The sequence below is a fragment of the Solea solea genome, chromosome 17, assembly GCF_958295425.1.
Source record: "Solea solea chromosome 17, fSolSol10.1, whole genome shotgun sequence".
Lineage (NCBI taxonomy): Eukaryota > Metazoa > Chordata > Actinopteri > Pleuronectiformes > Soleidae > Solea > Solea solea.
The window spans coordinates 22,414,256-22,428,654 of NC_081150.1; the positions used below are offsets into that span (position 1 = coordinate 22,414,256).

At 41.8% G+C, this 14,399-nt stretch overlaps 1 protein-coding gene across 1 annotated transcript; it reads right to left on the reverse strand.

The window, feature by feature from the left end:
• Nucleotides 1-2,119: 2,119 nt before the first annotated feature.
• Nucleotides 2,120-14,141, reverse strand: LOC131443505 (NLR family CARD domain-containing protein 3-like). The gene is made up of 9 exons (XM_058613191.1): nucleotides 14,033-14,141; nucleotides 13,484-13,612; nucleotides 12,988-13,066; nucleotides 11,450-11,639; nucleotides 9,568-11,365; nucleotides 9,298-9,471; nucleotides 5,525-5,698; nucleotides 2,825-2,871; nucleotides 2,120-2,744 (listed from the first exon to the last, which is right to left on the reverse strand). Exons 1-9 carry the CDS (start codon nucleotides 14,083-14,085, stop codon nucleotides 2,218-2,220), a joined length of 3,171 nt encoding a protein of 1,056 aa, XP_058469174.1. The 5' UTR covers nucleotides 14,086-14,141; the 3' UTR covers nucleotides 2,120-2,217.
• Nucleotides 14,142-14,399: the final 258 nt, after the last annotated feature.

The following is a 14,399-nucleotide window of genomic DNA, read 5'->3' on the forward strand; positions in this document are numbered from 1 at the left end:
CGAGGCTGACACCTGACATGTCACACATGAGAAGTCATAAGAGCAATGAAATATGAATATTTAAATAGAGGAATATTTCCTTTTTGATAAACCTGGAGCAGCTCTTGGTTCAGGGAAACCTGGAGCAGCTCTTGGTTATGCTGCTGTAGACCTGGACTGCACTCTCTCACACTCAGGGTGTGAATATGAATATATATGAATATGGTGTGAATAGATCATCAGCATTATTATAATGATGCCATCATTAAAAGTGCTTATCAGTATAACTTGTATCAACAGTCTCTGCTGCTGCTTCTATAAATGACATCATAGTCCTATGAACATGTCATCATCACACATCTCTGACTCTAAGTTTCCTGTATAAACTTAGAACGTGATACAGTTGTTGTGTATCTGCTCCTGGTCTCTACCTCTCCCCCCTTGTCTCTCCCCCTCCTCTCCTCTTTCACCCCAACCGGTCGAGGCAGCTGCTGCACGTCTGTGAGTCTGGTTCTGTCACAGATTTCTCCATGATGTCTTTGTACAGAGCCTTGAGATAATGGATGTTATGATTTGGCGCAGTACAAATAAAACTGAATTGAATTGAACTGGAGTAAAGATTTGCTTTCTGGAGCCACCATTTTAAATGCTTCTCTGCTGCCTCGTGTGGTCACTTTGTGTCACTGTGGTTTTCATACACCGAGGTCCTATCATACCACATATGAACTCAGTGAAGGAGGCAGCAGTGGATCAACGACTCCTGTGTGCTGTCATGTCAAATGACTCATTTCTCTCTGGAGTTTGGTGCAGAGAGTGAGTGGTTTACAAACTTCAGTTTTCAGTCAGAAAAAGTAGAAATTTAAATAGACCTTTAATTGAGCTCAAACTCGTGTAATGATAAGATAAACAGATATAATGTCAACACACTTCTGACAGGAATGTGTGATCTCAGGGTCTGAGGTGTAATTAACATACTGACGCGCGTCAAACAACACACAATCAAGTTGAAACGTTTCCCTGCAGCGAACACACACACACACACACACACTCTCTCACACACACACACACACGCACACACACACACACACACACACTCACACACACACAAACACACACACACACACACTCACGCACACACACACACACACTGCTGCCTCCATCACTAAGTTCAAATGTCTTATTTTGTCACTTCAGTGTTTGAAATCCTTTGTTCAGATTGACGTCAGTGACACAAAGTGACCACACGAGGCAGCAGAGGACCAGCAGCTCCTGTGTCCCTGCAGCTAAAATCACTGGTTTTCTCTATGGGCTTTGGTGTGGGAGAGTGAGTGGATGGAGCTGTTAATCTATGACCTAAAAGAGCGTAGACTTAATCTGACATAGATTGTATTAGGTGTCAGTACCTCGTCATCAACACAACAAAGTAGATTAAAGTGATATGATGTGGTTTTTATTGATGTTGAAAATGTCATTCTTCATTAAGCCACAGAAACAGAAACCACAGACACTGATGATGTTTGGAAAGTGCAAAAACCCTCTGAGTGTCATGAGTTTCCTGTCACTGTGGACACGTTCTTCGCTGTCGTTCACAGAGCAGCAGGAGGACAGAGGTCATCCTGAGGTCACGCACACTCAGTTTCACCTGCATCACAGCAGAAACCACACTTCCTCATTCATGGCATAATCTGCTCATGTGTGTTTCATTTTCCATGTGTGTGTGTGTGTGTGTGTAACTCTGAGTGTTGTTCTGCTCACACGCAGCAGGGGGCGCTGTTGTCAGGCAGCATGAAGAGGAGGAGGAGGAGAAGCAGTGCATGCTGGGACAGAAAGGCTCGTCAGTGAGAAGATGATGTTCTTCAGACAGAGTCAAACTCTTAACATCTTTATTTACTTTGTTTTCTATTGGATTGAAAACCTTGAATTTTATTTTATATTATTTTGACTTCTTTCTTTTTATTTTATACAAAGCATTTATTCATTTGTAATTGATTTTACTTTCTGTATCTTTTAATTTCACTTTCAAACATTCACTTTTTGTTATTTTTATCTCAGTGTGTGTGAACCTGTGTGTTTCAGGCTGGTTCTCAGCAGCAGGGGGCGCTCACAGCGCAGGACGGCGGCTCAGTTAATGACAGACATGTTGATTTTTTAAGTCTTTATTTATTGATGGTTTCAACAAAGAATGACTGAGACGAGCTTTGACCTCGTCCACCACTGAAGCTGCTGTCTCTTCATGTCCTACAGAGGACACAGAGACACTGAGGAACCAGGCCAGACCCAGAACCCAGGATAAACCGGTTCAGTGAATGTGGTCCTGAAGGTGTGGAGGTGGATCAGTGAGTCAGAGGAGACACTGTAGAAGGACAGAGTCCCAGCAGGACAGTCCACATACACTGATACTCTGTGAGAGACACAGGACATGATGGGTGTTCGTGTCCTACAGTGAAGGACAAAGTTACCATGAACATCAGAGCAGAACAGACTCCAGGACCGATCATTACGTCCAAACACACAGTCAGAACTGTTGCCTTTCCTCTTGATTCCTCTGTAACTCAGTGATATATGAACTCTTCCTCTCCACTCGACCTCCCAGTAACAGCGACCAGTCAGACCAGGTCTACACAGCAGCTGAGACCAGAACTTAAATCTGTCTGGATGATCAGGATACGACTGATCTTCTGTCACACGGGTCACTTTCCTGTTGTCGTCAGACAGTTTGAGTTTTCTGTTCATTGTGTTTGTGTCCAGTTCCAGTTCACATGAATCTGATGAAGACAACGAGACACAGCTGCAGTTTATTGATGATCAGCTGATATGTTGTTATTTCCTGTAAATCCATACTTACACTTCCTGACACCAGGTTTTAACCTCTGCTCTCCAGCATGGTCCATCCTGGAGGAAGAAACAGTCTGAATGAGTTTCTGTCCAACATGAGTCCAAACTGTTGTCTTAATGACGCACTCTGGTGGACACAATGATGAACTACAAGGACAGGTGTGTTTCAAAGAGAAGACGGTGGCTGTTTCTCAATACTCAAGTAAGCAAGTATGTACTTGCTTACTTGGGAATTATATACTTGAGAAGTACGCTGGGAGTATATACTTGCCAAGTACGGGAGTACACAAGTATGTGGTTGTTTCTCAATACTCAAGTATGCAAGTATGTATGTATTGTTCTGCTGTAGTTCTGCTGTAGTGCTGCAGTGCTGCAGCCTCATTAGCGCCACCTACGGTGTTGATAAATGAACATATGAAATACTTTTAATAAATGCATATATATGTTGTTATTATTTTTACATTTTAAATATTTAACTTCATTTATTAATTTATTTCTATTAAAATATACAATACAAATTATACAATGTGGAAAATAGATATATTACAGCATTGTAGAGTAGTATATATATATATATATATATATATATATGACTTGTACAAATATATACTACTCTACATATCTAACATTTACATATTATATTTAAATACAGATACAATGACCGTGCGACTTTGATATAAATCTAACATTCAAAGTTAAAATAAAAAAAACATTAACAATATACAAACTTTTAAACTGTCAGGTCAAAACGTTTCCATTAAAAACAAAATAACACGTCAACAACAAATCTATGGATCACACCGAGCATCTAATGTCAGCGACGTCTGAGCCAGCGGATCATTTCATCAGGACAGGCCGAGGTCACGCTGCTCTGTGCCGGGCACAGTGAGCGCCGAGCGTCCGCAGAGGCGGAGCTTATCACCTCCGACAAACGTCGCTGCCAAACTATAAATACGTCATATCTTCATACACAAACCACATGTTTGATTTCTAAATGACTCATTTCTCGCCTCAAATGATGTTAAAACTTTGTTCCGGGACAAAGAAAAATATTTATTTCAGATTTATATTTCTATTATCTGCTGCTATGCTCCGCCCAAATGTAATGTCGTTTTTGTCAGGCTTCCTTCTTCTTATGAACGATAGGTGATGAGTTGATGATGCAGGAAAAGACCCCACTGACACAGGACTTGTACCGAACAAAGGGATTTTATTTAGTCACAAGTCAGGCGTCAGAACCAAGCTCTGCAGCAGCTCGGGAGAATGTGTTCTTGCCGAATCTCAGAACAATTCTGCCTCAGAAAAGCAAAACTAACCTTATATAGATTTTCTAGCGTTCTTATTTGCAGGCATCACATGTTTCGACCCCCGCCTTTCTCCTGTTTCCATAATGCAACAACTTGAAAAACAAGTTGGGTCCGGATATACCATACTGTCCCATGATCTTTAAATTGGACAATATCAACAAGAGACATCTATATTTCCTAACTAACCATATTCAAAACAGACCCTCAAGTTTCCTGTCCTATACAGGATGCCTATTGTAAAACGTATGGTCTGACTTGTCATGTGTCCAAGAGACCCTCTTGTCTCATGTTAACTTATTAATGTCAATCATCAATACATTTAAGTATTAAACTTTAGCTGTGTTAATGTGTTCTTCTTAGTTCATATACTTCAGTATTCTGGGATACATGGCCATCCCAAGTACGCTCAAGTCACCTCTGATGCATACCTGGTAAAAACGGGCGGAGCGAGAATACTTCCGGGTCCTCGCTGTTCGCTTACTTGAGAATTGGAACAGCACTTGAACAGTACCGGAGTACGCAAGTACGCACAAGTACGCACAAGTATGGATATTGAGAAACGGCCGGTGTCTGCAGAACCAGAGACCACAGTTTCAGGAGGCTACGCATTTATTCAACAGCGCCACCACGTGGACAACACAGAAGACAACTTCTGTTCATACATTTGAAACCCACCACGAGTAAACCAGCAACAAGTTGGCCCAGCACAAACCAAGTAAACAAAGAAAATAGATAAAATAGAGGGATTTCATTTGTATTTTTTACAGTGTTTCAAATCGCAGTATTGTGGGTCTAAAAACCATAAACTTTGTATTTGAATTACGGTTGTTTGATCGCTTGTTTGATCGCTTGCTTGAATCGATACCTAGTTTCCAGTGCTTTTGTGGTTTTTTCAGCTGCGCGTCACAGTGGAAACACATGGCTACTTATGCAGCTGCGGAGGAGGAGGCTCGTCGCTGTTACCAAAACTTGCCTTCCAAAACTGGTGTGTTTTCACCGTTGAATGAAGAATGAAGAACAACTTGATTGTAGCTGTTAGATGACGAACATCTCGTACACAACTCACTACAAACACCACAGAATAAAGACATCTTTACTTTAGTTTGACCGTAGACTGTTTGAAGTGGACCAGGACTGTTCTGTACCCAGTACCAGGACTTCTCACATGATGCTGCTACTCTGTACAGATGATCTGTCAAGTTCATGGTTCTGGTCGTTTCTCAGGCTGAACTACGTGACATTCACTCGTTCTCACGAGGTGTTTAAAAAGTGTCACTAATGTTTGGTTATACTCACTGACAGAAGAAAACATAATAACAGGACATCTTCAACCTGAACCTGCTGACAAGTTTGAATACTGCTGATGAACATGAAGAGGAAGAGGAGGAGGAAGAGGAGAATACCTGAGAGTGTCCAGTCTCCAGTGAGGACTCTTCAGTCCAGCAGACAGCAGTTTCTCTCGTGAGTCTCCTGGATGATTGTAGCTCAGGTCCAGTTCTCTCAGATGGGGGGGTTTGGAGTTTAGAGCTGAGGTCAGAGAAGAACATCCTTCCTCTGAGACCAGACAACCTGACAGACTGGAGTTAAGAAGATATGATGAACTCAGTGATTCAGAAAAAACATCTTCATCAACAAGAACCTAAAGAAGCAAAGAGTCTGAGTCAGAGTTCTGACCTGAGAGTCTCCAGAGAACAGTGAGGACTCTTCAGTCCATCACACAGCAGCTTCACTCCTGGATCCTGCAAGTCGTTGTTACTCAGGTCCACGTGTCTCAGACTAGAGGACACAGAGCTGAGGAATGAGGACAGAGCTTCACAGCTTCTCTCTGAGAGGTTACAGCCACTCATTCTGAGGAGGAGTTCAAGAAAATCTATTCACATATGTAATTAAAAAAATAATCAGGGACAGGTGAGGAGCGAGAGAAGGGTATCAAGGAGAAACTGCAAGCTTTCAGAAGGCAGTCCCCATCCTCTCCAGAAGAAGTATAAGCTTTGACTGATTTTTGAAGAGTTGGAAAGCTAAACAGAACGTGCTATATTCACCACATGATGAGAATATATATACAGGCGAGGGTTGCTGTATAAGGACACATTTTCTGTGGAATGAACAGAGACCTTTTCTTTTCTTTTTTAGAGCGCCATGGTGGGGGCCCTCAGCCCACAGGTGGGAGAGGCTTTCCCTCACAGCTAGATATTTTATCTAGCTCAGGCCAGGGTCTTTTCTTAGAGACCCCAGCCTTGGGATCACTCTTTTTGTTTGTCCTTTTTTCTATTTCTTGCTTATGTTTGGTGTTGTTATTTGTTCAGGGAGCAGATCTTTCAATGTTCATCTTGTTAAGTTTGTTGGTACACTTACAAGTAAATAAGTACGGCTAGTGACAAATTAAAATTCATTTCCTTTAATGTCAATGGGCTGTTGAATCCAGTTAAACGTAGTAAAATCCTATCTAAAGTGAGAACAGAACAAGCCCATGTGGTTTATTTACAAGAGACCCATTTGACAGACAAGGAGCATATAAAGCTAAAGAAAAGGGCCTTTACAAATCTGTTTTTTTCTTCATACAAATCAGGGCATAGAAGAGGAGTTGCTATTCTCATTTCAAACAAGCTACATTTTGAAAAAGTATTCCAAATGGGTGATAAAGAGGGTACGTTTATGTTAAGTAAGGGGTAAGATAGATGGGAATCCAATTACCTTAGTGAATGTCTATGCACCCCCAGGGAGTGACATTAGTTTCTTCCAAAAAATAACCAATATCATGGTAAGTGAAACAGAAGGCCTCTTGATCTGTGGAGGGGATCTAAATATACATCTGCAGCCAAAGTTGGACTCATCTTGTGGAAAAACCCAGGATAGGAAGTCCTTCTATAAGAAAGTAAACACACTATTTGAGGAGGTGGGCTTGATTGATATATGGCGAGATTTTTTCCCTAACAGAAGGGATTACACTTACTACTCTGCTTCTCACTCTCTCTATACAAGAATAGATTATTTCATAACATTTGGGAAGGATAAAGATAAAATACATACTTGTGGAATCGGGACAATAGATCTAAGTGACCATGCACCAGTATACTTATAATAAAATAATAATAATAATAATAATACATCGTATTTTTATAGCGCTTTTTTTAACACACAAAGACACTGATCTGTCTTTTAAGGCACAAATTAAATCAGAAATTTGTCTCTTCTTAGAATTCAATGATACTGGAGAGGTTTCACCTCTCATGTTATGGGATACTCTGAAGGCTGTTCTGAGAGGGAAAATTATAGCAATATCGTCATTTAAGAAAAAAAATAGGAATAAAAAGTTAGAGGATTTAAAAAACAAGCTAAAGGTACTAGAAGGAAAACATAAATAAGATGCCAAAAAGCCACCAGGATCTGATGGCTACACGGCAGAGTTGTACAAGGAATTTAAAAAAGAACTAATACCTGTTTTACTTCCTACTCTGAATTGGGCTTTAAAAAATGTGCAAACGCCACCCAGCTGGAAGGAGGCAATAATTTCAGCCATACCAAAAGAAGGCAAGGATAAAGTGGAGTGTGGCTCTTTTAGGCCAATCTCTGTTCTTAATGTGGACTATAAATTATTTACTTCTGTTATGGCCAAACGATTAGAAGAATTCCTGCCGACACTGATACATAATGATCAGACAGGTTTCATACACCAACGCCAAACACAAGACAATATACCAAAGACACTACATATTATGGATCATATACAAAGAAATCAAACTGAAGCAATTTTGATGAGCGTAGATGCTGAAAAGGCCTTTGATTCGGTTAACTGGATTTTTCTCTACAGAGTGTTGCATAGAATTGGCTTCCACGATACAATTATTAAAACCATACAGGCACTATATGACAAACCTACTGCCAGGGTCAAGGTCAATGGATATTGTCAAATAGTTTTACCCTAGAAAGGGGCACCAGACAGGGCTGTGCATGGTCACCACTACTCTTCGCATTATATTTGAAACCACTAGCTTCCAGACAAAGAGAAGATATTAGGGGAATCATTATTAAAGGGACGGAATATAAATTGGCCTGTTATGCAGACGATATTTTGATATACCTTGCGCAACCAACTCACTCTCTGCCTAAATTGATGCAAGCATTTGAACAATATGGCCAATTATCTGGGTACAAAATCAACATGAGTAAAACCCAAATACTCTCATATAACTACTGCCCACCAAGAGAAATCAAAAGTAGCTACCCCTTGACATGGCAAAATGGAAAAGCATTGAGGAAAAAATGCCCTCCATCCCCATACAGGCAATTTTAGCTGATAATAACTTGCAAACCCACATAAATAACATTGATAATCCATGGGTGGCGTGGACCCTTAAAGTATGGAAAATTATTATAAAAGAACATAAACTTGAAAATGATATTTTGGCTCTTAAATGGTGTGCTTATGATTGGGATTTTAGACCTAATAAATTGGATTCTAGATTTAAGGACTGGATAGCTAACGGTATAACAGCCTTATGTAGAGTAATTAAAGATGGAAAGTTACTCAGTTTTGAAACGCTTAAAAGGACACATGTTTTAGAAAAACAAGACTTTTATAGATACCTGCAGTTACGGCATTACGTCAATACAAAGATGAAAAATCTAACAAAGATAAACACATGTCTAATTCAATTATTTACAAAAGCCTACGATTCGGAAGCTATTATTAAAACTGTGTCATGCTTATATAAGGGTCTGTCTAATGTGAAATCTCACTCTACTTCATATATTAAAATAAAATGGGAGAAGGAAGGAGGGATAAATATATCGGAGGAAGAATGGACAACAATTTGGAGGTATCAATGGAGATGTACCAGCTCACAGAAGTGGAGGGAATTTGGATGGAAACGCTTGATTAGGTACTTTATTACACCTTCTCAGAAGTCTCACTATGATGATAATTCCCCTGTCTGCTGGAGGAACTGTGGATATCTAACTTGTACATATTTGCTAATGTGTGTTTTTCCTTTTTTCATTGTTTGTTTTTTTTTGTCTAGGCATTTAGAGCAGACAACAGATGTGAGATGTATGCATGTATGTTTTGCCGGATGTGAATGTCTGTTTCTGAATGTCAATAAAAAATAAATTATATAAAAAAAAAAATAATAATAATCAGAGTAGAATTGTCCATATAAATCAGCTGAGCACCAACCTGAGAGTCTCCAGAGAACAGTGAGGACTCTTCAGTCCATCACACAGCAGCTTCACTCCTGGATCCTGCAGGTCGTTGTTACTCAGGTCCATGTGTCTCAGACTAGAGGACACAGAGCTGAGGACTGAGGACAGAGCTTCACAGCTTCTCTCTGAGAGTTTACAGCCACTCAGTCTGAGGTAGAAAACAGTGATGAACAAAAGGTTAAACATGTTAGTCTTGTGCTCTTTAGAATATGTCTTATTAATATTTATATACTGATCCACGTACAGAGCTTTGTTGGAGGCTTTGACCACCGGCAGCAGCTTCAGAAGAGCCTCCTCTGAAGCAGAGTATTTCTTCAGGTCAAACTCTTCCAGATCTTTTCCTGGTGACAGTAAGATGAAGACCAGAGCTGACCACTGAGCAGGAGACAGTGTCTTTGTGGACAGGCGTCCTGATGTGAGGGACTCTTGGATCTCCTCCACAAGAGAACGATGGTTCAGTTCATTCAGACAGTGGAACAGGTTGATGCTTCTCTCTGGTGACAGTTTCTTACTGATCTTCTTCTTGATGTACTCAACTGTTTTCTGATTGGTCTGTGAACCACTTCCTGTTTGTGTCAGTAGACCTCTTAAGAGCTTCTGATTGGTCTCCAGTGAAAGACCCAGGATGAAGCGGAGGGACAAGTCCAGGTGTCCATTTGGACTCAGTAAGGCCTCGTCCACAGCACTCTGGTGCAGATGATTCAGTTCAGGTTTGTTTGGTTGTATGGACCACTGGCTCGTTGTTGGTTCTGACAACAGATTTGTTCCAGAGGTGATGAAGGTCAGATGAACATGAAGAGCAGCCAGAAACTCGTGAACACTCAGATGGACAAAGCAGAAGACCTTGTCCTGGTACAGGCCTCTCTCCTCTTTAAAGATCTGAGTGAAGACTCCTGAGTAAACTGAAGCTGCTGTGATATCGATGCCACACTCTCTCAGGTCTGATTCATAGAAGATCAGGTTTCCTTTCTGCAGCTGCTCAAAAGCCAGTTTCCCCAGAGACTGAATCATCTTCCTGTTCTCTGGACTCCAGTGTGGATCTGTCTCAGCTCCTCCATCATATTTGACCCTCTTCACTTTGGACTGAACCACCAGGAAGTGGATGTACATCTCAGTCAGGGTCTTGGGCAGTTCTCCTCCATCTCTGGTTTTCAGCATGTTCTCCAGAACTGTTGCAGTGATCCAGCAGAAGACTGGGATGTGGCACATGATGTGGAGGCTTCGTGATGTCTGGATGTGGGAGATGATCCTCCTGGCCTTCTCCTCATATCTGAACCTCTTCCTGAAGTAGTCCTCCTTCTGTGGGTCCGTGAACCCTCTGACCTCTGTCACCATGTCCACACAGTCAGGAGGGATCTGATTGGCTGCTGCAGGTCGTGTGGTTATCCAGAGGCGAGCAGAGGGAAGCAGTTTCCCCCTGATGAGGTTTGTCAGCAGCACGTCCACTGAGGTGGACGCTGTGACGTCAGTCAGGATCTCAGTGTTGTGGAAGTCCAGACGAAGTCGACACTCGTCCAGACCATCAAAGATGAAGACCACCTTAAAGTCTTCAAACCTGCAGATTCCTGCTTCTTTGGTTTCAGTGAAGAAGTGATGGATGAGTTCCACCAAACTGAACTTCTTCTCTTTCAGCACATTCAGCTCTCTGAAGGTGAAGGGAAACATGAACTGTACGTCCTGGTTGCTTTTGTCTTCAGCCCAGTCCAGAGTGAACTTCTGTGTTAACACTGTTTTCCCAATGCCAGCCACGCCCTTTGTCATCACTCTTCTGATTGGTCCGCCTCTTCCAACTGAGGCTTTAAAGATGTCTTCTTGTCTGATGGATGTTTCTGGTCTGTCTGGTTTCCAGGAAGCTCTTTCAATCTGTCTGACCTCATGTTCTTCATTGACCTCTCCAGTCCCTCCCTCTGTGATGTAAAGCTCTGTGAAGATCTCATTCAGAAGGGTGGGGTTTCCTGCTTTAGCCACGCCCTCAAACAAACACTGGAACTTCTTTTTCAGGTTTGATTTGAGTTCCCGTCGACAAGCTGAAGCTCTGATTTCTGACAGAACACAAGAAAATAAATCAGTGAGTGGATCATTGAGAAAATAAGATGTTCTTCCTTTCACATTAAATGTCCTCTTACTGTCAGCTAGCTTCTCCTGCTTCATCCTCCTTAAGAAGTCCTCTGTGATCTTCAGAAAGGCCTCTCTGCTGCTCCTCTGCTCCTCATCCTCCCTCTGACTCTCTGAGACTTCTGTGTGATCTGTATCCAGAACCTTGTGGATCTTCTTCAGCTCGTTCTTCACAAAGCAGATGATGTTCTCCTCCAGCAGCTGGAACAGAACATGTGAAGTTTAACCTCAGATGATCAGTGACAGAGTGAAGTCCTGCAGGTCCACAGAGCAGCATCCAGACTGTCAGGACCAGGAGCCTCATGTATAAAAGAGTGCGCAGCTTTCATACTAAAAGACGGCGTACAAATGTATAAAGTACGTACGCAAAGAAAATCTCAGATTTATAAAACTGTGCGTACGCCAAGTCCTGCGCACCTTCTCTTTATACATCCCATCAAAGGTGAAACTGAGCGGAGATGAATGAGGAACACACCACGCCCACCCACAAATGAATATACAGATGACTCTAAAACGCCTTTGTCCTGAAGAAAAAGGACAACTGCGGCAGCAAAGAAAGAGGGAAATAAAAGAAAAAGAAGGAAAGTGCACGATCAACTTGTCAATTTATGATGTATAAATCTGTAAAAATAGATTATTTTGGTAGTTTTTTTTTAGAATTAGTGATAAACACAAAGGAACTAAATGTCAGGGTCACAGCGACTGCTCTCATATTAATATTGATGCTTAAAAAACTGGCTGTGCATTGATAGTTGATCCTGTACATGTTTTTTTCTGGTGTAACATGTATGTTTAGACATGACTGATCCATGTGAGCTGAATTTACAGATTATTTCAACAATCTATAAGTGTCACACGTCATCATCTACACACATTACGCACAAAAAAAGCAGACAGAGTTCACGGAGTTACTCCATGTAACCATTCATTACTGTCACTGATTGTGTTGTGGATGCTGCGCCTTTCTCTTGCGATGAAAGGCGCAGCGGTGGTTATTTCGTTATCGTGTGGATTAAAATGGGATAAAGAAAATGTTCTACTCAACGTTCAAGTCCCGTTTTCTTACAACAAATGAGTCTGTAACTTTATTTTGAGTTTAAAACATTATAGACTGACGTGTGTTCATGTGTTCATGTCAGCAGTTCATGTCGCTCACAGGATCAGTTTCGTCTTCAGTGTCCTCTCTGATGTTATCCACATATGTTCAAACGTACGTGGTGTATCAGTATTGTTTGTCACAGAAAATTCATGTTTGTCACTGTAGACACATTAATAATATTATTTTCAAACACTGTGATAAGTTTCAGAGCTTAATATTGCAACGTCTCCACCTGACAAGAGTTTGCGGAGCTCTCGGCAAATTCTCACGGCGGCTCGAGAGTTTGCGCTGCGATGCGCAAACTTCCACGCCAAGTACATTTTTATACATGCCGTCTGTGCGTGAAAGCAAGCGTACGCCGTCTTTTTGTGCGTACGCACGGTTTATACATGAGGCCCCAGGACTCTGCTTCAGTATTAACAGTAGTGTCATGTTTGTACATTTGCACACCTTAAATATGGAGTCCAGGTCTGCTCCATGCTGCTGGACAGACTGACCACTGAGAACCTCTGTCCTCTGCTGATCAACTCTGAGGAGAAAAGATTCAGTGTCATTTACTAAACAATCATTTGTTTCTACCAGGTTTTCAATGTGCTGCACCTACGATTCTTCTTCAGCCAAGTTCACATGACATGAGTTTGACAGGTTGAAGACAAAAGTCCCTGAAGGACAGTCTCTAGTGTTTGTTATGTGTGAAGTCTCAAAGACACAATCAGAGAGGCTTGTCCATGAGTCCCTGGCCAATCATGGACTCTGACTAGATTTACTGCTGGAAACGTATTCAGAGACGAGGACAGGCTGAAGACGTTTAGTGGAGACAGAAAAACAAGACTGGTCCACCAAAGAGAAGAAGAGTGTTTTTCTGGATTCAACATGTTTTGGACTTTACAGGCTCCCCCTGGTGGAGGATCATGTAAGTGTGTGTTACTATGTGTGAAATTCTTACATCAGTTCACCATGTTTTTGTCCATCCTTGAAGGTAATAAGACAATCTATAGACTGGTCACTCTTCATGGACATACAGCTGGGTCCAGGTCCAGGACTGGCAGAGTCTGGTCCCTGTTGATGGATCGTCCTACAAACACAGGACATGACATGTAATACAACATCTGCTGTGAGTGATCTCATTAATGATCTACAGTATCAGGAGACACAAGGAAAACAGGTTTGTGTCAGAAATGGTTGAGTGTGACCCAGATGGTGTCAAACACTACACTGATTAACACATTTAAGACTTCCACATCTTCAGTCAGATCACTTTACCCAAACCCAAGCATGTGAGCCAGGACTGTTCCACAATTATTCAACATTTCTTTTTTTCATGGGTCCAGATCTGAGATTAAATGGGGACGGGTCTGTTTGGGACTTGGGTCCAGAATGTCTTAGGTCTGCATGGGTCTGGGTCTGAATTCTCAAATATTAGGTGTCTCTGGTGCTACATGGTGGATCATTTGAGTTGTTGACCTGTGAAGACCTCCACCCTCCATCATCTGACCTCTGTTCTTGTTTGAAGTGCAAAGGTTCATCCATGGACCAGTCACTCGACATGGAGACACAGCTGGGTCCAGGTCCAGGTCTGGCAGAGTCTGGTCTCTGTTGATGGATCCTCCTACAAACACATGATGTGTAAATAAAACACTGAGCTGTGACATGGAGACGGGTCACATGATCCATGAGATCCTCATCTCACCTCTGACCCTCATGTTCCTCACACAGAGTGGTTTTAGGGGGCGGAGCTTCCTCTTCACTGTCCTTGATCTGATTCATAGCAGAGCGCCACCTGCTGGGAGAATAAAACTCGCTCATTACAAGTTCTGCTAACATGGGTGGACCACATTGACCTAATGTGGGCCGGTCAGCAA